Genomic DNA, 24,074 nt, shown 5'->3' with positions numbered 1-24,074 from the left:
ACTCCAGTCCTCAGGTCCTTACACTGGCTTCCAGTTACATTTAGAATAGATTTTAAAGTATTGTTACTCGTTTATAAATCACTTCATGGCTTTGGACCGAAATACATTACAGATATGCTAATTGAATATGTAGCCCAGTTATGGTTCTATTAGGTATAATTTCTGTGTACTGCAAGTACCAGGTTGTTTGTAATGCACTGGCTCAAAACGTGTCTTTATCTAGCAAGCTTGTTTAGTTATTGGTGATTGGTCATTTTCCACTTATTAACGCCTCCGCGGGTGGAGGGTGAATTCTGGTTGGACAAAAAGAGAGAGGAGAGAACTGCCGATGGAGTGAGAGTTTGTTTTGTTTTTGCTCCAGCGAGTTAATTCGGATATAGACAATATACCCACTAGCAAAGTGCGTTAAATGGTCTGTATTTCGTTAAAGAAGTGTTAATACTTGTATTAAGTGGATTAGTGTTTATACTCGGTAAGAGAGTAAACGGTTATGTTTTGTTTTCAGAGTCTGAGGTAGAGCCAGCCTGTCGCTAAGCTAACTATCGGGACTAAGCTAAAAAAAAAAGGATTCTATCTGACGGGTTTTCCAACCGGTTAACCGCCTAAGTGTTTAGTTATTTAATTTTCGGGACGGAGAGTAGTTCATGGAGCCGTTGTGACTCTATGTCGGACGAGGATTGGATGTTGCTATGCTATGGTGATACAGTATCGCGTGGCTGCTGTTCGGGAGAGGAGGCCGTGAGACTACCTAAATATCTACCGCTGCATTTAAGGGAAGTTCGTGTTTTAAGCACCTTGGAAGGCATTCAGGTGATCTATTTATTTTCTTTTAGCTCGTCAGAGCGAAGAGGCCATTTGTAGTTTTAAAGGCCACCACGTTCCCCAGCAACGTTACAGGCCTGCAACAGGTTAGGGTTTGTGACTGGCGTGTGTGTGTGGGCCCATGCATGTGTTTGCCTGAGAACTATATTATGGTGTGTTTTGTTTCCTGGAGTTTTGGATTATTGATATTTTTGTTGTTCTAGAAGGTTGTTCTGCCATATATGTGACGCACTGAATCTCTGCACAGTGTTTATTCGGGGGTTGTTACTATTTATGTTTGAGTTAATTTAGTGATAGGGTCACACATCTTTTGTGAGTTGACCTGAAAACTGTGAAGTTCTGAGAATATAGTTTAAAGAGGCTAGGCAGAAGGAAGAAATACATAATTGGTTTACCTTTAACTTTATCTTTATTTATTTTGTTGTTTTATATATATACTTAAACAATTACTTACCATTTCCATGTGTACATAAATAAATGCCTTTAAGTTTACTTATCTTGTGAATTGAATTTAATTGTTGATAACTTGCTGCATTTAGTGTGCACACCGTCTAACTTAGCTCATAAGTAGACAAAAGTGCAAAGGAAGGAAAGTGATATCCCATCGAGAGACAAAGTGAGAACCCGGTCCTCCATCCAATTAAAGTTTAGGGGTAGAGGGCGCTACAAATATAAACCAAGCAGACTACTCAGATCGATAGGATCAGGTCAGTTAGAGATACCAAGGGTTCACTCAAAACAAGGTGCGTCAGCATTTAGTTATTACGCCACCTATAGCTGGAATCAGCTTCCAGAAGAGATCAGATGTGCTTCAACAGTAGACACTTTTAAATCAAGATTAAAAACACATCTGTTTAACTCTGCATTTACTGAATGAGCGCTGTGCTGCTTCACACTGACTGCACTTTTTATCCAAATCACTTTACTCCTGTTTTATTCTTTTTAACATATTTTAAACTGTTTTTATTAAAATCACATTTATTTTCTTTAATTGTTATTTGTTTTTGTTATGATTTTATTGTGTTTCTTATTTTTCATATATATTTCTTTTTCTCTTTTATAAACTGTTTTCTAATTTCTATGTAAAGCACTTTGAATGACCTCTGTGTATGAAATGTGCCATACAAATAAACTTGCCTTGCCTTGCCTTATATTCTATACCATTGTTGATTTTATAGTGTTAGTCTTTGTTGTTCTCTCAGCTGATTAATCAGGAGTAGTTTCAGTCTCCCTAAAGGTGTGAATTGTGGGCAGGGCTTACCTATTTAAATTGAAGTTTCTCTGTTCTCTAAGTTTGTCAGTATCTCTCTCTCTAACATTAGTGTCTAGTACTGTTTTGATATATTCTACCATTCCTTAATTCTCACTCTTGTTTGACTACAAATATGTGCCTTAAACCCATCTCTGTACTCAAGGCCTACTCTCGTAGACGCTCTCATCCACAGAGCAGAGGTCACAATCCCAGTAACCTCATCTACCCTCCTCTGTTGTGTAAGTCTCAAACAGTGGTGGGAGGTGGGCTCTGGAATTGTCAGTCTGCTGTAAAGAAAGCTGATTTTATCTCTGCTTTAACTTCCCATTACTCTTTTGATTTCCTTGCACTAACAGAGACCTGGATATCCCCACAGTACACTGCTACACCAGCTGCTTTATCCTCTGCCTATGCTTTCTCTCACTCACCACGAGAAACAGTAGATGCAGAAGAGAATAGAATAGAATAGAAGCAGAAGAGATTTTACAACTCATCCAGTCCTTTAATCCTACCACCTGCCCATTGGATCCACTCCGTTCCACTATGCTCCAGACCATCTCGCAAGACCTTTTGCCCTTCATTTCCACTATCATCAATAGATCCATAGCATCTGGTCAGGTACCAACTACTTTCAAGAGAGCAAGGGCTATTCCCATCCTAAAGAAACCTGCTCTGGATCCAAGAGACATCAGTAACTACAGACCGGTATCACCTCTCATTTCTTTCAAAAATTCTTGAACGCATTGTCTATAATCAACTGTCTGTCTATCTCTCACAGAACAACTTACAACTCTGACTCATGACCTCTGTCTTAACTGTGGTAAGGCGGGACACTTTGAAATTTCATGTCCAGCAATAGACAGGGCTTGCCATTGAAGGAGCCTCTGGTGCTTAGCCTCCCCCAAGCCATTTCTCAAGGCCCATTTTCAGATGAAGAGTCAAGATCACGAACTAATGCCCCAGTAGGTAGAAAGAAGCAAAGTCTTCTGCCTCTTTCTACCAGGAGAAGATTGAGGAAATCTGCCAGACCTTCACTTTACCTACACCTTTGTTGTCGCATTTCTCAACTGTAGCAGCAGAAGAGATTTTACAACTCATCCAGTCTTGCTATCCTACCACCTGCTGGTAAGCATGGACAATCAACTGTCCTCTTCCTCTCATGTTGCTAATGTTACTCACTCATGTCGGTTTCTTCTCTACAACATTAGAAGGATTCGGCCATTTTTGTCCACACAAGCTGCTCAAGTACTTGTTCAGTCTCTTGTCCTTTCTAGACTTGATTACTGCAATGCACTGCTGCAGGTATACCTATGAATGAAATCCGTTCTCTGCAAATGATCCAAAATGCAGTTGCACGGCTTGTTTTCAACCTGCCAAAGTTCTCGCATACCACCCCGCTGCTGCGATCCCTCCATAGGCTTAAGGTAGCTGCACGCATCAGATTCAAAACACTGATGCTGGCCTACAAAGGCAAAAATGGACCAGCTCCCTCTTCCCTCAAAGCCCTCATCACTCCTTGCACTGCACCCCACACCCTCCGATCTACCAGCACTGCTCGACTGGTTCCACCATCTCAAGTCAAGTCACTTTTATTGTCACATCACCACAGCACGTGTGCCATTGTGAGTGAAATTCTTGGGAGTGAACTCCAGAAATCGCAGAACAGTTTACATATAGTAATTATACAGAAATTAAGAACAGTTTACAATCGCATGAAAATGTGCAAAATGCTCAATACCAGGTGAAATGTGCAAATGTGAAAAAGATGCAATATGCTTATACATAGTCAGTACACACAGTGTACTTTTGGATATTTACAATGCACTACACATTATATTCGATATGTACTTTTATATATATGTATATGTATGTATGTATAAGTATAAATATAAATATATATGTAATATCTCTCAGGGTAAGAGGCAAGTATACTAAAAGACTCTTCTCTGTTCTGACACCAAGGTGGTGGAATGAACTTCCCCTAGAGGTCCGGACAGCTGAGTCAAGACCTTATTTAAGACTTATCTAAGACTTATTCAGGAAACACTTCGACTAGTACTTCTTTCCTTATCTTTTGCATTAAAAAAAATACAACCTTTGACACTTTTTCATTGTAACTTTGAACAAATGTTTTAAACTCATGGTATCTTAATTATGTAACCTAGTGAACCAGCATTAATGTATTCAATGTTAGAGATTTAAGCACTTATGTACGTCGCTCTGGATAAGGGTGTCTGCCAAATGCTGTAAATGTAAATGTAAATGTATGGGCATACTCGACCCATACCAAGTTGGAGGCCCAGGAAGAATGATCCAAGGCACAGAGGAGGCGGAGTCCTGTCTCCAGCTCCTGGTTGATCATTCCGTCTGCCCATTGGACTGGGGGTGAAAACCCGAGGAGAGATTAAGGAGACACCTAAGAGCTGGCAAAATTTCTTCCAAAAGTTGGAGGTAAACTGGGGTCCTCTGTCTTAGACTATGTTCCGTTTCTTTGGTTGAAGGAAGATTGGTCAGGGGAACAAAATGGATGAGCTTAGAAAAGTGATTGACCACTGAGAGAATAGCCGCCGGAAAGAGGGAGACCGGTGAAGAAATCTAATGAGATATGTGACCATGGTCTGCAAGGAATTGGCAGAGGCCAGATGGGAGAGATGGAGAACTCTTGTGTTGAGCACATACTGGACAGGCCACGACAAAGTCCCAAGCATCACGTCTGAGTGAGGGCCACCAGAACTGTTGCTGGAGAACCGATAAGGTCCAAGGGAACCTGGGGTGACAGAAAAGTTGGGAATTGTGACACCACTGGAGAACTTGAGACCAGAGGTGATCTGGAACATAGAGTTTGCCCTCTGGACAGTCAGTAGGAATAGGCAGGATAGAACTGGCTTGCTGAACTCTTCTCTCGATCCCTAGTCAAAGCGCCCGAATAGCAACGGAGTGAGGAAGAATGTGTTCAGCAGTGGCCTCGACGCGATCAGAGGAGAACTGACGAGATAGAGCATCTGGCTTCCTGTTCTTCGTTCCTGGCTGATAGGACAGCGCAAAGTTGAACCTAACAAAGAAGAGTGCCCAACGAGCCTGTCAGGGGTTTCAGCCTCTTGGCTGTCCAAAGGTACTCGAGGTTCTTGTGGTCCATCCAGACCAGAAAAGGTTGTTCAGCTCCCTCCAACCAGTGACACCTTTCCTCCAGGGCGAGTTTGACAGCCAGTAACTCACGTTTGCCAATGGTGTAGTTCTGTTTGGATGGGGAGAGACGACAGGTAAAGCTGGCACAAAGGTAATGATTATTGTCTTGGGGTCCCTCTGAGACAAAATGGCCCCAACACTGGTATCTGACACATCAACCTCCACCACAAATTGTCGAGTGGAATCCAGCAAGGTGAGGATGGGGGCAGAGGTGAAAAGCTGCTTAGGTTTCTTGAAGGCTTGCTCGGCTTGAGGTCCCTAAGAGTAGGGTTTAAGGGGGGAAGTTAGCTGGTGCAAGGGTGCTGCGGCTGAGCTGTAGCCCCGGATGAATCAGCAATAAAAATTGGCAAACCCCAAGAACTGCTGGAGATGCCTACATGTCCCGGGTTGAGGCCAATCCCTAACAGCCTCGATCCAACCGAAAATTCCCTGCTGCCAGAATGAAGCCCAAGAAGGTGGTTTTCGGGACATGGAACTCACATTTCTCAGCCTACACATAATTGGCTTTGTCAAAGCTGGGGCATTAATGAGGCCGAATGGCATCACCAGGTACTCGTAATGACTAGTGAAAGTGTTGAATGTGGTCTTCCATTCGTCAACCCCTCTGATACGGGCTACATTTACATTTACATTTACAGCATTTGGCAGATGCCCTTATCCAGGGCGACTTACATAAGTGCTTAAATCTCTAACATTGAATACATTAATGCTGGCTCACTAGTGTATCCCCAGTTACAAAAGTTATTAAAATATAATTATTTTTCATATTGAAGCTCTAAATACAGTTATTTTATGTCAATGAATCAGCCAATAAGAAGAGAGTTTAGTGTCACGTTCGACTAGTGATGTGTCTGAATGTTGGTTAGTGCATTGCTTACTTCCTGGTTTCTCTCGCCCATGTGAGAGAGCGTCGAGTAATGTGCACGTGCGACAGATAGAGAGCAGACGTAATTAGAGAACTCCGGAGAAATTTGGGGTATAAACTACTTTAATATTGAGCTTTTACTCAATTCACGTGACGTCATGTGAAAATCACAAATTTGCACAACATGGACATGGGACATATCAAAACACTCAGCACAATAAAGGGAACTGCCCCATGGGTATTCGGATCACGTCACATGCTCATGTCCGCTCACCTCCAAAAGTATTGGCACCCTAGCGGTCCAGTAGCTTTCACAATCTTTCTGTCCACTCGCCTCCAAAATGTACCGGCCTTTGCGAATACTTGCACCGTCAAAGCCAACATCAAAGTTTGTCGCGACGAACTTTACAAATCTAGTTACATTTAATGTGTTTAAATGTATATAAGTTAAATATGCAATGTGAAGAAGTTTATTTAATTTTCTTTACGGTTTGAGAGTGAAATGTGAAGCTTATCTGCTTTATATGTAAAAGACTTTGAAAACTAATGATGCTTTTATGGCCGTGTGTATTCAAGGTCAGGGTTTTTTGTTTGTTTGTTTGTTTGTTTTTTGTTGTTGTTGTGATTGTTTTGAAGTTGCATGATCCTTACTCTCCATTGCTCCTGCGCTGTGAATGCTGCATGTTGGGGTGCTGATTTGTAGACGAGGCTAACGTGCTACGGTAACGATAGCGTTTCCTGGAATCATTTCAATTCTCCCTTTAATGGGTGGAGTTGCGACTGGCGAGCCACGAGGAGTTTTCATCGAGTCGTAAATGCGTGAGATTTAACCCTTTCATTGCCAAACAGACTGTAGGCAAGTGAAACACACACAGTTACATTTTTTCTATTTTTCTTGTGTAGGAAATTCACCTTAAAAGAAAGACTGAGATACAATACTGTTTTGTAAAAGACTGATTAACTGTTTTGTAAACGACTGGTTTACTAATTTGATGAATGTGATGTACATTTTAAATGTGCATGTGAGACCTTACAGTGAATTTGTTGTTTTTGTTTTGGGTTCAATTCTAAGGTTCAAGTCTAACCTTTTGAAATAATCGTTATATGCACAGTGAGAAGTGTTAATGTGAATTGACTTACCAGTGCTTTATTTAATTTTTTTCCTGTATTACTGTGATTCAGGTGATTTACTTTCACAGAGTAAATTATATATTTATAGAAGGGAAATAGAAATTTTGATACCGTTTACAATATAGCAACAGAACAATTATTTTGGTTTATTTTTGTTTATTTTCTTATTTTCCTTTTCATGTCATGTTATTTGGCAATTCAATACATTTATCTATTTTCAGTTGAACTTAAGTGTGTGAGTGATTCATTGTTGTTGGAAGCTCCTGGGCTCAGTAGTCGAATCAAATCTTCTGAAAGAGATGGTCCATAGTTCAGACCCGTTGTGTCTGTAGGAAATAAAAGAAGGATTACATTAGGTTACATACTTAAGATTCCATGAGTTTACAGTAAAACATTTGTTCAAAGTTACAAAGAAAACGTGTCAAAGTTTTTTTTTGTTTTTTTTTAATGCAAAAGATAAGGAAAGTAGTGCTAGTTGAATTGTTTCCTGAACAAGTAGGTTTTCAACCCCCGCTTGAAAATAGCCAGTGACTCAGCTGTCCGGACCTCTAGGGGAACTTCATTCCACCACCTTGGTGCCTGAACAGAGAAGAGTCTTTTAGTATACTTGCCTCTTACCCTGAGAGATATTACATATATATTTATATTTATACTTATACATACATACATATACATATATATAAAAGTACATATCGAATATAATGTGTAGTGCATTGTAAATATCCAAAAGTACACTGTGTGTACTGACTATGTATAAGCATATTGCATCTTTTTCACATTTGCACATTTCACCTGGTATTGAGCATTTTGCACATTTTCATGCGATTGTAAACTGTTCTTAATTTCTGTATAATTACTATATGTAAACTGTTCTGCGATTTCTGGAGTTCACTCCCAAGAATTTCACTCACAATGGCACACGTGCTGTGGTGATGTGACAATAAAAGTGACTTGACTTGAGATGGTGGAACCAGTCGAGCAGTGCTGGTAGATCGGAGGGTGTGGGGTGCAGTGCAAGGAGTGATGAGGGCTTTGAGAGAAGAGGGAGCTGGTCCATTTTTGCCTTTGTAGGCCAGCATCAGTGTTTTGAATCTGATGCGTGCAGCTACCTTAAGCCTATGGAGGGATCGCAGCAGCGGGGTGGTATGCGAGAACTTTGGCAGGTTGAAAACAAGCCGTGCATCTGCATTTTGGATCATTTGCAGAGAACGGATTTCATTCATAGGTATACCTGCAGCAGTGCATTGCAGTAATCAAGTCTAGAAAGGACAAGAGACTGAACAAGTACCTGAGCAGCTTGTGTGGACAAAAATGGCCGAATCCTTCTAATGTTGTAGAGAAGAAACCGACATGAGTGAGTAACATTAGCAACATGAGAGGAAGAGGACAGTTGATTGTCCATGCTTACCAGCAGGTGGTAGGATAGCAAGACTGGATGAGTTGTAAAATCTCTTCTGCTGCTACAGTTGAGAAATGTGACAACAAAGGTGTAGGTAAAGTGAAGGTCTGGCAGATTTCCTCAATCTTCTCCTGGTAGAAAGAGGCAGAAGACTTTGCTTCTTTCTACCTACTGGGGCGTTAGTTCGTGATCTTGACTCTTCATCTGAAAATGGGCCTTGAGAAATGGCTTGGGGGAGGCTAAGCACCAGAGGCTCCTTCAATGGCGAGCCCTGTCTATTGCTGGACATGAAATTTCAAAGTGTCCCGCCTTACCACAGTAAAGACAGAGGTCATGGGCCCGGTGCTGCTCCTTCTCCGCTGAGGACAGGAGGCGGCGTCCAATTTCCATGGGTTGGGAAGATGGGGGCGACTATGATCTGCTAGCTCTGCATAAGATCACCATCAGAAACGCACAGCAAAGTCCCGCCTCTCCAGATAAACGAAGGAGTACGCTGACATATAGGCTGTGTAAGTACATTATCATGAGTCGACCACGACACATTGTACAACACTGTTATTTTTTTATGCTGCATCAATGCTTTTCAAGGGTAACAGTTGACATCTACACTTCTGTTTTCTTCACGTCAACACACGTAGAAGCCACAGTGCCTCAGTTCCTGTTTTAATTGCAGAATGTTAATTTAATCTCAAAGACACTCAGTAAGGAAGTACAGCGGTACAGTCGTGCTCTCATTAATTTAGAGAAGAGTTTAAATGTTTTATTTACGCATGAAGACGTGATGGGGGTCATCTATACATCCACAGACAAAGGCACTGACAATGAGGCCGCCTACTTCAACACAAAGGGTCACTGACAATTTCAACTCACAGTTTGGACACTAGAGGGTAGTAAATATACAGATTTAATAAGATTGAATTTTTTGGTTCTTGCTGTGATGGATCTATTCAGATTCCTGAGATTTTATTTCATTTTATTAGTAATATATATTTTTTTGTAAAACCCTTAATTTCTGTACATAAAAAATAACACAAATGAATTCATTATTTGAATTATTTTATTGTTTCTTATATATGGAAAAATAGATAACAGGAAAAAAAATTGCAAATAATCACTTATTTTTATTATTTTATTCACGAGTATGTAAATAAAACCATTCACCATCAGCACATATGCAAATTGAACAATGATGTTTTATACAGTGTGAAATTCCCCAACGTAAAATTTAAACCTACATATGAGTTTAGATTTATTCAGCACACTGAATGCAAACACAAACAATAAAACGTACATGCATTAGAAATATAACCAGTGGTAAAGCTGTACTTTTCACAGCCAGATGCCAAAGCGTTTTCAGAGCAATATTTTTTTTAGTTGTCTGAATTATGAAGGTCAAAATATTTTTGTTTTATTGCTCTAATCTTCTGTATGTTGAGAGAATATGGACTCCACTTTACTGTACATTATAAAATCTTCATTGGGTCCTGGTCATTATTTAGTTAAAATATATAGTATATATTATTTTATTTCATGAAAATAAATTTCATTCCATTTAAATGTTACATTTCTCATATACATTTAATCATAATATCTTTTTTTTAACATATAAAATAATTCTGAACTGGATCTGACTGAATTTTTTTTTATAATCAAAGGAGATTATATAGTATGGTTACAGTTGCTATATGTGTAATTGTAAGTAATGATACTGTAGTCTAATGTTTATGTCTGAGAAATGTATTCACAGATCCAGTAGTATTTTTCTGTGCAAGGTCTGTCATACCATCCTGTATTTCCATCATAACCATTTACAACACAGTCTTCCGAATCTGAAAAGACATTTCCATTTGACCAGTACCTGGAACAACACAGAATTCAATTTCAAATTAAAATTTTATTTGTCACATACACAGACATGCAGTGAAATGCTTTAAGTTTTCGCATATCCCAGGTTATTATGAGCCTGGGGTCAGGGCGCAGGGTCAGCCATAGTATGGCTCCCTGGAGCAGGTGAGGTTAAGGGCCTTGCTCAAGGACCCAACGTTGATGTCTCAGCAGCTTGTGGGCTTGAACCCTGACCTTCTAAACAGTAATACAAAGACTTCCACTGAACCATCACGTCCTCATCAGAAAAAGTGCACTGCATCAGATACACTGAGCAAGAAAATGTTTTCCAATGAATAATGTACCATCCAGTGTTGTGTAAAATAAATATAAACCTATAAACTCTTACGAAGTGATCAGTGCCGTTCCATCCACCCATTTCCACGTGCCTTCTTTGTCACGATCACTCAGACCAATATAATATCCAGGCTTCTTGTTGAGATTTCCCACAAAAGTCTGGTGACAGAAACCTGATTATCACAGTGCAATCTGGAAACCCAAAGTAATTGATGTATTTGTACAATATTCACACACACAGTCTTGTATTATAACTAAAACAATGCTGAACTATGCAGAAGTACCTGTTCCTCTTTGCTGTTTATGATCACCAGGTCTGCTCCTCTTTTTCTGCAGTCCTCTCTGCTCTCAATCCAGTTCTTATTCTCAATTGAGATATAGTAAAATCTGGACTGAAACAAAGTCCACCCTGGGAGGGATTGAATGAATGAATGAATAAATGAATAAAGAAAGAAAGAAAGAAAGAAAGAAAGAAAGAAAGAAAGAAAGAAGAAATTTAATGTTTAAAGTTTGAAACCCAATTAATTTCTTGTTGTTTTGCCTGTTAGATGTAAATAGGAAGCTGTTTGGAATTATTTGCTAAGTCCTAACAGGCTGATGGTTAAGGTGTTGTATGTATGATCAGAAAGTCATGAGTAGAATCCCAGACCAAACTGCCACTGCTGGGACCCCTAGATGTCTTTTAAACCGGTTATGGGTTTAAAGGTAAACTGTTAAATGTAAAGTCTCAATTTAAATATTAAATTCTTTTTAGACTATATAAATAAGTTCACAGTTGACTGTGAATTTTGCTTGTATTCAGTTTAATGCATCAATGTTATCAATGCTATGCTGTCACTACAACACAGATGGAATTCAGCATAGCATCAATATACAGTCATAAGGTGATATGGTCACCAATATGACCACCAGTATGAGATAAAATTATATTATCTTAGTATTTAGTTCAATCAGCAGACATATACTGTACCTTGTATTGCCACTCTATGATGAAAAGTGAAAATGATCACACAGAATGATACATTTAGGTCTGTAAAGTATGTCAAGGACATATTTAACAGTTTAAATGAACACCTATTGTATCATATTTGCTACATGATTTTCTGAGACTCTATGGGACTTGTCTTCTGCTCCTGGGAATATATCCTCTTTTCAAATGTCTACCGTCAAATTATTGTCTTAAATTTGGCAAAGAAAGCTATTTAAAAAAAATACTTTGAAGGATCATAAGCAGAGAGAACAAACATTTGGTGAAATCAAATTGTAAAAAACAGTACATATCATGGATATGTTTAATAGTGACAGTAAGAGCATTTCAACATGCATGATGTGAAGAGAAGTCAAGGGATTTGGGAGAAAATAGCTATGTTGCCTTACTAAAATCTTAAAAAAGCCAGTGCTGTGGACAGGCCACCACCTTAACCACCACCACCCAGTTCAGACCATGAAGTATTTTGCAGGTGCTGATGGAGACTTTCCATTGTTGTTAATGCAACTGTGGATAGAAGTAAATGTTGCGACATTGCAATGGCCTTTTAAAACAATGCCATGGAAAAAATGTGCCAAAATCAAAGTGTGTGACTTTTTTGGCCAGGTAGAGTACATAAAACAGAATCCAGCATAGAACTTAAGCTAGAGTGCCGGAATACTCTTGCACCTAAAGGTAAAGTAGACAGTGAATGAAATTTGCTCTCAGTAACAGATGCCAGAAAATAAGCGTGCCATGCTGTGCTACCAGTGATGCCAGCAAATGGTGTACTTCACGGTCACTACTTTTTGTCCCAGTAGTTCCTAACAATAATCCATGTTCTCTGACTTTTCTTATCCATGGATTCTGTTACAAACATTGACCATCTAAACAGCATGTACTCACCCGAACCAGTTAACAACTTCTGACAGTCATCATTTTGCTTCTTTAACTGGTTTCTCTCTTTAGTCAAGGTGTTGTAACTGGTCTGTAACTGGTCTCTCTCTTTAGTCTGGGTGTTGTAACTGGTCTGTAACTGTTTTTTTTCTATAGTCAGGGTGTTGTAACTGGTCTGTAACCGGTCTCTCTCTTTAGTCAGGGCATTGTAACTGGTCTGTAGCTGGTCTCTTTCGTTAGTCAGGGTGGTATAACTGGTCTGTAATTGGTCTCTCTCTTTAGTCAGGGTGTTGTAACTGGTCTGTAACCGGTCTCTCTCTTTAGTCAGGGTGTTGTACCTGGTCTCTAACTGGTCTCTGTCTTTAGTCAGGGTGGTATAACTGGTCTGTAATTGGTCTCTCTCTTTAGTCAGGGTGTTGTAACTGGTCTGTAACCGGTCTCTCTCTTTAGTCAGGGCGTTGTAACTGGTCTGTAGCTGGTCTCTTTCTTTAGTCAGGTTGTTGTAACTGGTCTGTAACTGTTTTTTTTCTTTAGTCAGGGTTTGTACCTGGTCTCTAATCTGGTCTCTGTCTTTAGTAAGGGTGTTGTAACTGGTCCGTAACTGGTCTCTCTCTTTAGTCAGGGTGGTGTAACTGGTCTGTAATTGGTCTCTCTCTTTAGTCAGGGTGTTGTAACTGGTCTGTAACCGGTCTCTGTCTTTAGTCAGGGCGTTGTAACTGGTCTGTAACTGGTCTCTTTCTTTAGTCAGGGTGTTGTAATTGGTCTGTAACTGGTTTTTTTCTTTAGTCAGGGTGTTGTACCTGGTCTGTAACTGGTCTCTTTCTTTAGTCAGGGTGTTGTAATTGGTCTGTAACTGGTTTTTTTCTTTAGTCAGGGTGTTGTAACTGGTCCGTAACTGGTCTCTCTCTTTAGTCAGGGTGGTGTAACTGGTCTGTAATTGGTCTCTCTCTTTAGTCAGGGTGTTGTAACTGGTCTGTAACCGGTCTCTGTCTTTAGTCAGGGCGTTGTAACTGGTCTGTAACTGGTCTCTTTCTTTAGTCAGCGTGTTGTAATTGGTCTGTAACCGGTCTCTGTCTTTAGTCAGGGCGTTGTAACTGGTCTGTAACTGGTCTCTTTCTTTAGTCAGGGTGTTGTAATTGGTCTGTAACTGGTTTTTTTCTTTAGTCAGGGTGTTGTACCTGGTCTGTAACTGGTCTCTGTCTTTAGTCAGGGTGTTGTAACTGGTCTGTAACTGATCTCTCTTTTTAGTCAAGTTGTTGTAACTGGTCTGTACCTGGTCTCTCTCTTTAGTCAGGGTGGTGTAACTGGTCTGTAACTGGTCTCTCTCTTTAGTCAGGTTGTTATAACTGGTCTGTAACTGGTCTCTCTCTTTAGTCAGGGTGGTGTAACTGGTCTGTAACCGGTCTCTCTCTTTAGTCAGGGCGTTGTAACTGGTCTGTAGCTGGTCTCTTTCTTTAGTCAGGTTGTTGTAACTGGTCTGTAACTGTTTTTTTTCTTTAGTCAGGGTTTGTACCTGGTCTCTAATCTGGTCTCTGTCTTTAGTAAGGGTGTTGTAACTGGTCCGTAACTGGTCTCTCTCTTTAGTCAGGGTGGTGTAACTGGTCTGTAATTGGTCTCTCTCTTTAGTCAGGGTGTTGTAACTGGTCTGTAACCGGTCTCTGTCTTTAGTCAGGGCGTTGTAACTGGTCTGTAACTGGTCTCTTTCTTTAGTCAGGGTGTTGTAATTGGTCTGTAACTGGTTTTTTTCTTTAGTCAGGGTGTTGTACCTGGTCTGTAACTGGTCTCTGTCTTTAGTCAGGGTGTTGTAACTGGTCTGTAACTGATCTCTCTTTTTAGTCAAGTTGTTGTAACTGGTCTGTACCTGGTCTCTCTCTTTAGTCAGGGTGGTGTAACTGGTCTGTAACTGGTCTCTCTCTTTAGTCAGGTTGTTATAACTGGTCTGTAACTGGTCTCTCTCTTTAGTCAGGGTGGTGTAACTGGTCTGTAACTGATCTCTCTCTTTAGTGAGGTTGTTGTAACTGGTCTGTAACTGATCTCTCTCTTTAGTCAGGTTGTTATAACTGGTCTGCATCTGGTCTCTTTCTTTAGTCAGGGTGTTGTAACTGGTCTGTAACTGGTCTCTTTCTTTAACCAGGGTGTGGTAACTGGTCTGAAACTGGTCTCTCTCCTTAGTCAGGTTGTTGTGACTGGTCTCCAGCTTCGCTTTTTCTGTATTAAGGATGCTGAATTTGATCCACAGCACTGTGATGGCAGTCAGCAGCAGCAAACACACTGTAGTCAGTCTGTAAAGTTTCTCCCCTGCAATGTTGATTCCTGTAACTACAGAGAATTTATGTTATGTAATCATTTTTAAATTTGTACATCAGTTAAAAATTCATACTGAGAAGAAATTAGTTTCTTTAATATATAGGTCCCCTCCTTGAACCGCCACCTTATTGTGGTGGAGGGGTTTGTGTGCCTGAATGATCCTAGGAGCTATGTTGTCTGGGGCTTTCTGCCCCTGGTAGGGTCTCCCAAGGCAAACAGGTCCTAGGTGACAGGCCAGACAAAGAGCGGTTCAAAAACCCTTTATGAAGAAAATTATAACAAGGTCTGTGACGTCGCCCGGTATGGCGCAACCGGGGCCCCACCCTGGAGCCAGGCCCGGGGTTGGGGCTCGCATGCGAGCGCCTGGTGGCCGGGTCTTACCCCACGGGGCCCGGCCGGGCTCAGCCCGAAGGAGCGACGTGGGGCCGATCTCCTGTGGGCCCACCACCTGCAGGAGAAACCATAAGGGGCTGGTGCAATGTGGATTGGGTGGCAGTCGAAGGCGGAGCCTCGGCGACCCAATCTCCGGACACGGAATCTGACTCTAGAGACATGGAATGTCACCTCGCTAGGGGGGAAGGAGCCTGAGCTGGTGCGGGAGGTTGAGAGATACCGACTAGAGATAGTTGGGCTCGCCTCCACGCACAGCTTGGGCTCTGGAACCCAACTCCTCGAGAGAGGCTGGACTCTCTACTACTCTGGAGTTGCCCGCGGTGAGAGGCGGCGGGCTGGTGTGGGCTTGCTCATAGCCCCCCAGCTCAGCAGCCATATGTTGGAGTTCACCCCGGTGAACGAGAGGGTCGTTTCCCTGCGCCTTCGGGTCGGGGAGAGGTCTCTCACTGTTATTTGTGCTTATGGGCCAAATGGCAGTGTAGAGTACCTGACCTTCTTGGGGTCTCTGGGAGGGGTGCTAGAAAGTGCCCCGACTGGGGACTCCGTCGTTCTACTGGGGGACTTCAACGCTCACGTGGGCAGCAACAGTGACACCTGGAGGGGCGTGATTGGGAGGAACGGCCCCCCCGAACTGAACCCGAGTGGTGTTCTGTTATTGGACTTCTGTGCTAGTCACAGTTTGTCTGTAACAAACACCATGTTCAAGCATAAGGGTGTCCATCAGTACACATGGCACCAGGACACCCTAGGTCGGAAGTCAATGATCGACTTTGTGGTTGTTTCATCTGACCTCCGGCCGTATGTCTTGGACACTCGGGTAAAGAGTGGGGCGGAGCTGTCAACTGATCACCACCTGGTGGTGAGTTGGGTCCGATGGCAGGGGAGGAAGTTGGACAGACTTGGCAGACCCAAACGTACTGTGAGGGTCCGTTGGGAACGTTTGGCAGAGTCTCCTGTCAGAGAGATCTTCAACTCTCACCTCCGGCAGAGCTTCAACCAGATCCCGAGCGAGGTTGGAGACATTGAGTCCGAGTGGACCATGTTCTCCACCTCCATTGTTGATGCAGCCGCACAGAGCTGTGGCCGTAAGGTCTCCGGTGCCTGTCGTGGCGGCAATCCCTGAACCCGGTGGTGGACCCCGGAAGTAAGGGATGCCGTCAAGCTGAAGAAGGAGTCCTATCGAGCCTGGTTGGCTTGGGGGACTCCGGAGGCAGCTGATAGTTACCGGAGGGCCAAGCAAGCTTCAGCCCGGGTGGTTGCAGAGGCAAAAACTCGGGTCTGTGAGGAGTTCGGTGAGGCCATGGAGAAGGACTATCGGTTGGCCTCGAAGAAATTCTGGCAAACCGTCCGGCGTCTCAGGAGGGGGAAGCAGTGCCCTGCTCACACTGTTTACAGTGGGAGTGGGAATCTGCTGACTTCGACTGGTGACATCCTCGGACGGTGGAAGGAGTACTTCGAGGATCTCCTCAACCCCACCAACATGTCTTCCATTGAGGAAGCAGAGGCGGAGGGCTCGGTTGTGGACTCGTCGATCCCCCAAGCTGAGGTCACTGAGGTAGTTGAGAAGCTCCTCAGTGGCAAGGCACCGGGGGTGGATGAGATCCACCCTGAGTACCTTAAGTCTCTGGATGTCGTGTCTTGGCTGACACGCCTCTGCAACATCGCATGGCGGTTGGGGACAGTGCCTCTGGACTGGCAGACTGGGGTGGTGGTCCCTCTGTTTAAGAAGGGGGACCGGAGGGTGTGTTCCAACTATAGGGGGATCACACTCCTCAGCCTCCCCGGAAAAGTCTATGCCAGGGTACTGGAGAGGAGAATTCGGCCGATAGTCGAACCTTGGATTCAGGAGGAACAATGCAGGTTTCGTCCTGGTCGTGGAACACTGGACCATCTCTATACCCTCACCAGGTTGCTGGAGGGTTCATGGGAGTTTGCCCAACCAGTCCACATGTGTTTTGTGGATCTGGAGAAGGCATTTGACAGTGTCCCTCGTGATGGCCTGTGGGGGGTGCCCTGGGAGTATGGGGTCCGGGGCCCTCTGTTAAGGGCTGTCCGGTCCCTATATGACCGGAGCAGGAGTTTGGTTCGCATTGCCGGGTGTAAGTCAGACTTGTTCCCGGTGCATGTTAGACTCCGACAGGACTGCCCTTTGTCACCGGTCCTGTTCATTATTTATATGGACAGGATTTCTAGGCGCAGTTGGGGGCCGGAGGGAGTCAGGTTTGGGGACCACAGGATTTCGTCTCTGCTTTTTGCAGATGATGTTGTCCTGTTGGCTTCTTCAAATCAGGACCTTCAGCATGCACTGGGACGGTTTGCAGCCGAGTGTGAAGCGGCGGGGATGAGAATCAGCACCTCCAAGTCCGAGGCCATGGTTCTCAGCCGGAAAAGGTTGGCTTGCCCTCTTCACGTTGGTGGAGAGTTCCTGCCTCAAGTGGAGGAGTTTAAGTCTCTTGGGGTCCTGTTCACGAGTGAGGGAAGGATGGAGCGGGAGATCGACAGGCGGATCGGTGTATCTTCTGCAGTGATGCGGTCGATATACCAATCTGTTGTGGTGAAGAAAGAGCTGAGCCACAAGGCGAAGCTCTCTATTTACCAGTCGATCTACGTTCCTACCCTCACCTATGGCCATGAGCTTTGGGTCATGACCGAAAGGACAAGATCCCGGATACAGGCGGCCGAAATGAGTTTCCTCCGCAGAGTGGCTGGGCGCACCCTTAGAGATAGGGTGAGGAGCTCAGTCACTCGGGAGGAGCTCAGAGTAGAACCGCTGCTCCTCCACATTGAGAGGGGTCAGCTGAGGTGGCTCGGGCATCTGTTTCGGATGCCTCCTGGACACCTCCCTGGGGAGGTCTTCTGGGCATGTCCAACCGGGAGGAGGCCCCGGGGAAGACCTAGGACACGCTGGAGGGACTATGTCTCTCGGCTGGCCTGGGAACGCCTCGGTATTCCCCCGGAAGAGCTGGAGGAAGTGTCTGGGGAGAGGGAAGTCTGGGCATCCCTGCTTAGACTGCTGCCCCCGCGACCCGGCCCGGATAAGCGGTAGAAAATGGATGGATGAATGGATAATATATAGGTGAATTCAGAAGTTACATACACCTTGAACACATACAATTAAACTTATTTCACGACACACAATGTTTTAAGACACACTTGGATCAGTTAGAATGACTGTTTTAAAAGTTTTGGGTAGCAAACTTTTCACAACAGGTTGCTGGAATATTTGCCTATTCCTGTAGACAGAATTGGTGTAGCAAAACTGCTCAGTTCTACTCACAAATTTTCTATTTGTGATGATACTAATACCTTAACTGTGTTGTAATTGAGCCCTTTTTCCACAACTTTGCAGGTAAACATGGGTCATTATCCTTTTGGAAGACACATTTGTGACCATGCTTTAATTTCCTCACTGATGTCTTGAGATGTTGCTTCTGTACAAATTGTCCTTGTTTTGTTCTTGATTGTAGCTTTCCATTTATTTAAATTATACATTTTTTGTGCATTTTTATTTTTACTGGATGGTTACATTATAAGTAAATGTAATTTCAATTCCAAGTAAATTCAATTAAATCGATCAGCACATACACACATCGGTGAGTGTGAATGTAGTTTACCTGAGCTCTCAGACTGCAACTCCCAGCCTCCTAGCACATAGAAGCCGCCCTGGCCTACAGTACCTTGTGTGCTTGCTTCTCTACTCCAAATGAGAAACGATCATGGGGCAGTGCCAAGGAGCATGCACCCGAACCCTGATTGCTTTTCTGTTACCCACTGTATTGTGCCCAGTTTGCTTTACTATCACACGTGGAACCCATTTGTTCCCTCCTCCTGTGGTGTTACGAAGATAAACTGCCTCGTTTTCAGAATAAGACCTCTCCACTGCTCGTTGGTCATGATAGAACTTTTGTAGTTTCTGCTTCCTACGAACAGTGACAATGACATCTGGATGAACAAAATCCAGACGAGTACAAAATCCAGACAAAGATCCGCTGGTGATTGACCTGTAGTACAGTTTGGGGTTGTGCGATACTGCATCAGTAAAAGTGAGATCTTATCTTCCAAGTCCATTGTCAAATGTGCGAGTTTCTTCATTCCGTTTTTAAATGTCTTCACATACCTTTCTGCCAGACCGTTGGTAGCCGGATGACCGGGAGCACTCGTTGAATGGAGAATACCATTTTGCTGTAAGAAGTTTTTGAACTCCACAGACTTAAATTGTGTCCCATTGTCTGTAACAATGTGCTCCGGCAGTCCGTATGCTGCAAACAACCTCCTTAATCTTGTGATGGTCACTTGTGAGGTGAGGCTAGGCATTTTAAAGACCTCCAACCACTTTGAATATGCATCCACAAGTATCATGAATGTGTGTCCCTGGAAAGGACCAGCAAAGTCTATATATAGTCGTTTCTATCCAGAAATTCCCATGGTTGTAATGGAACTTGTTTTCTGTTCCATCTGACACGACTCACATGCTCTACTGACTTGTTCCAGATCTGCATCTACTTTAGGCCACCACACATATTTGCGAGTGAGAGCTTTCATCCTCACTATCCCTGGATAACCCACATGTACTTCTTTTAGCACAATTTTTCTCAGCCTATCTGGAATTATCACTCTGGTGCCCCAGACCACACATCCTCTCTCTGCAAACAATTCATTCCTGCATGAGTGATAAGCTTTCAAACTCTCGTCCACATTCATTGGCCAACCATCCATTACATATTTCAGGACTTTGGATAACACCTTGTCTCTGCGTGTTACGCGTGCAACCTGATCGGCATTCAGTGGAGCGTGTTAAAAATATTCAGCGATCAAAGCATGAATATTCTCCGACAAAGCCGCTGTGCCTACATCCATCGTGTCAGGTAATGGAACCCGTGAAAGTCCATCCCCATTACTGTGTTTCTCAGAAGGACAGTATTCAATATGGTAATCATACGCTGAAAGAATGATCGCCTACCTCTGAATGTTGGCTGCTGCCATGCTGGGTAAACTTTTATGTTCTCCGAACAGAGTCAACAAATGTTTATGGTCAGTTACCATCTTAAACTTCCTCCCCCACAGATATTGGTGACATTTTTAGCTCCAAAAATGAGCGCCAGTCTCTCTTTCTCAATTTGGGAGTACTTTTTCTCAGCTGGCCCAAGTGTTCGTGAGGCATAAGCCACGGGACGTTCCTCTCCAGTGGGCATGGTGTGTTGCAAAAGCGCTCCAATTTCATATGCTGATGAATCGCAGGCTAAAGTAAGTGGAAGACTTGGATCGTAATGTACCAGACCGCTTTCGTCCGTCAGCAGATCTTTGCATTTTTCAAACGCACTTTGCTCAGACTTTTTCCATTCCCAAGTTACATTATCTCTCAACAGCCTGTAGAGAGGAGCCGCCATGGTACTTCGGTTAGGCAAAAACCGTCCATAGTAATTTACCAAATGCAGAAATGCTCTTAGATCCTTAGCACACGTAGGTGCAGGTGCATCCTTAATTGCAGTAGCCTTGTCTGGAGATGGATGAAGCCCCTTACTGTCTAACACAAATCCCAGATACTCAATTTGTTTTTTTCCAAACTCACATTTTGACTTCTTCACTCTCAAGTCGTTCTCCTTAAGTCTTTTCAACACTGTTAGTAGCCTCAGCAGATGTTCCTGTTCTGTCCTTCCAGTGACCAGTAAGTCATCAAGGTACTGTATATGACAATATCCAGATCTTTCATGATGTTCTCCATGATTCTTTGAAAAATCAAGGGCACTGAACTGACACCAAATGGTAATCTATAATCTAAATGGTTATCTCGTAGATGACGAGTTTGTACTTGTCATCTACAAAAACCTGCTGGTACGCTGACGCTAGGTCTATTTTAGAAAATACAGTTCCTCCACTCAGTGTAGCCACCAACTCCTCAATCTGGGGTAATGGGTACGTTTCTGTGATAGCTGCTTGATTCACGGTTAATTTATAGTCTCCACACAGCCTTATGGTTTTGTCCTTTTTTATCACTGGCACAATTGGTGCCGCCCATTCACTGTGTTTTACAAGTGTGATTATACCAGCTTTCTACAGTCTGTCCAATTCCGCATCAACTTGAGCCTTCATGGTAAAAGGCAGTAGGCGAGCTTTACAAAAACTTGGGGAAATTTCAGGATTCACCAGTATCTTTGCCTTAAGCCCACTGAGTGTGCCTAGTTCATCTTTGAACACCTCTGGGCACCTAGCACCTCTTGAAGTGTCTTTGGTTGATGCACTTGACTGAAATGTTTGTTTTTTCCAATTCAATGTAAGCTTTTGTAGGCAATTTCTGCCACACAGAGCTGGCCCCACCCCTTTTACTACAACTAAGGGTAGCAGTTCACTTTGTCCTTCATAGCTCACTTTCGCTTTAAACTGTCCCAACACAGGCATAACCTCTCCTGTATAAGTCTTAAGTTTGACTCCAGCGACCTCTAGTGGCTCAGATGCGAATGCTGCTTGGAACATTACCGGTATCAATTTCCATCAGTATTTCTTTGTCATTTACCTTAAATTTCTCTGTGAATGACTTTTTGTCCTTCTCATCACTTAACAGCGAAAACATGGGCAACTCAGCTTCCTCTGCTTCTACATATTTAGTGTTTTTGTCAGCAAAACGTTTTCCTTTCCCCTTTGTCCTCTGCATGCTCTTTTAATGTGTCCAATGTTTCCACAATTATGGCACTGTGTACTCTTGAAATGACACACCTGCGGGCTGTGATTTTTGCCATGACATCTGTAACACGCCTTCCCTTTCTGATCGGAATGTCGTGCTGCCCGCACATCCACTTTATGACCTTCCCCTGGGCACGTGCAAACGTCAGATTCGATTCGGACAACAGTCGCCGTTGACAGGCTCCGTTGTGGATTCCACTTACAAAACAGTCACGCAATGCCTCGTCCAACATTGCACCGAACTCACAGCTCACAGCACATTGTTTCAGCTCTGCTGCATATTCCGTCACAGATTCATCAGCTCTTTGGTTGCAATGATTAAAACAAAATCTTTCAGCAATCAGCAAAGGCTTTGGCTCTTTAAAATGTCCACAATGTCTGTGTGCGACTTATCTTTTGGCTTTTCCGGTTGTACCAAGTTCCTCAGTAAACCGTAGGTAGTTGCGGCCATCACATCCAACAGGGTCGCCACCTGTTTCTCCCGGCTTATGCCATTCGCCACGAAGAACCAGCCGTTCAATATAAGCCTACCAAGACTCTGCTTTTGGGACAAACTTGCCTAAGTTTCCAACAAGCTTTTTGCCAAAAGTATTGGCACCCCAACAGGTATTCTGATGACATCACGTGACATCCCGTGTAGCCCCGCCCCCAAAATAAGCGAAATCAAAAATTAGCACAACATGGACATGTCAAATATCAAACCACTAATCCCAATGAGGAGAAGTGCCTCACGTATATTCTGGTCACGTGTCGTCACGTGAAAATCAAAAATTTGCACAACATGGATATGTGACATATCAAAATACCTCACGTGTATTCTGCTCACGTCACATGCTCATGTCCGCTTGCCTCCAAAAGTATTGGCACCCTAGCGGTCCAGTAGCTTTCACAATCTTTCTGTCCACTTGTCTTCAAAAGTAACACTGACCCTTATGTCCACTCGCCTCCAAAAAGCACCGGCTTTTGCAAATACTTGCACCGTCAAAGCCAACATCAAAGTTTGTTGCGACGAACTTTACAAATTTAGTTTTGTTTTTGATTCCTTTCAGGAGCTGGGGTCCCACGGGTGAAAGACCTTTGGTGGTGGTACTACGTCAACGTTTGCCATGTGGCACTCTTGAAGTGTACGAGTGTGTTATCTGAGTTCATGGTGAGGTGTGTGTGTGTGTGGAAGTTTTGTTTTGTTTATTTGGAATTTGTGTAAATTGGTTGTTTAACATTCCTTTCGTCTGATCGTGTATTTTTGTTATTTTTGTAATTGTCTGTCACTGGACCTTTTTTACCAGTGAGGACATTTTCTTTTTGTTAAGTTTGCTTTTGTAATGTTGGTTTGAGCTGCTATGAATGGCTCCTTAGTATTGAGCCTATTTTAAGAGATTTTCTTAAAATCTTAAATTCAAGTTTTCAATAAACGTTGTATTTTTACATAATGCCCATGTTTCCTGCCTACACTTATTTATAAGAGAATCGAACTTGTGTGATCTAATAACAAACTTTGGGGTTTACTTCTTTTTCCTGGGTGTAACCCTCCCAGGTGGCGTAGTCGAATTTGTTACAAGTAGATAAACTTGGGCTTGTGTTTGACAAGCTGTACAACTCTCCCCCACACCCCTCCCGCCACAAATACATGACACATACATACATCGGTGAGTGTGAATGTATTTTACCTGAGATTCCAGACTGCTTGAAGCTTCCAGCCCTCTGGGTCTGCAAATTGTCTTCAACATCTTCATTTGATTGCTTGCTGTCACTGGAATTAGCTCTATTATCTGCTGCAACTTCAACATTTGCAAAAATCTGCTCTCTCATCTCCATTATTCTATTTACAGTAATCCTGGTCTTTTAATTCTGTAGTTATAAGTCCTTATAAATATACTTGTACCGGTATATAATCATCTAAAACTACATTCAGAGTAGCTGACTGAAGAAACACTGCTTAAGTGACTGAATATGATGACATTATGCTCAACCCTATTTCCTCTTGGGTTTTTTTTAT

The 24,074-nt window shown here is 42.9% G+C and overlaps 1 protein-coding gene and 1 long non-coding RNA gene across 5 annotated transcripts; one reads left to right on the top strand and one right to left on the bottom strand.

Annotated features, from left to right (window-relative positions):
- The first annotated feature begins 8,847 nt into the window (after nucleotides 1-8,847).
- On the top strand, nucleotides 8,848-23,510 carry LOC125145109. The gene is made up of 2 exons (XR_007143438.1): nucleotides 8,848-9,164; nucleotides 23,128-23,510. It is a non-coding gene; the product is annotated as an uncharacterized LOC125145109 (long non-coding RNA).
- Nucleotides 9,695-24,074, bottom strand: LOC113660570 (centromere-associated protein E-like). Of its 4 annotated transcripts, none has more exons than XM_047815771.1 (5): nucleotides 23,746-24,074; nucleotides 12,710-15,013; nucleotides 11,121-11,245; nucleotides 10,889-10,995; nucleotides 9,695-10,513 (listed from the first exon to the last, which is right to left on the bottom strand). In XM_047815771.1, exons 1-5 carry the CDS (start codon nucleotides 23,891-23,893, stop codon nucleotides 10,378-10,380), a joined length of 2,820 nt encoding a protein of 939 aa, XP_047671727.1. In that variant the 5' UTR covers nucleotides 23,894-24,074; the 3' UTR covers nucleotides 9,695-10,377. The 4 variants fall into 4 exon arrangements, 3 of the variants coding, with proteins under 3 accessions (XP_047671727.1, XP_047671726.1, XP_047671728.1); XM_047815770.1 differs by having other exon boundaries at nucleotides 12,710-15,019; nucleotides 23,746-24,073; XR_007143426.1 differs by having other exon boundaries at nucleotides 10,371-10,513; nucleotides 10,889-11,009; nucleotides 12,710-15,019; nucleotides 23,746-24,072.

This window comes from Tachysurus fulvidraco, chromosome 7, assembly GCF_022655615.1.
Source record: "Tachysurus fulvidraco isolate hzauxx_2018 chromosome 7, HZAU_PFXX_2.0, whole genome shotgun sequence".
Taxonomy (NCBI): domain Eukaryota; kingdom Metazoa; phylum Chordata; class Actinopteri; order Siluriformes; family Bagridae; genus Tachysurus; species Tachysurus fulvidraco.
The sequence above is the reverse complement of the archived record's forward strand: the minus strand, read 5'-3'. Positions and strand labels throughout refer to the sequence as shown.

Coding starts and splice junctions, on each gene's coding strand:
- LOC113660570 (XM_047815770.1), bottom strand. CDS start 23,893: ATGGAGATGAGAGAGCAGATTTTTGCAAATGTTGAAGTTGCAGCAGAT. Junction 15,020..23,745: donor CAAGCAGTCTGGAATCTCAG/GTAAAATACATT, acceptor AATTCTCTGTAG/TTACAGGAATCAACATTGCA. Junction 11,246..12,709: donor GAAGTTGTTAACTGGTTCGG/GTGAGTACATGC, acceptor AATCCCTCCCAG/GGTGGACTTTGTTTCAGTCC.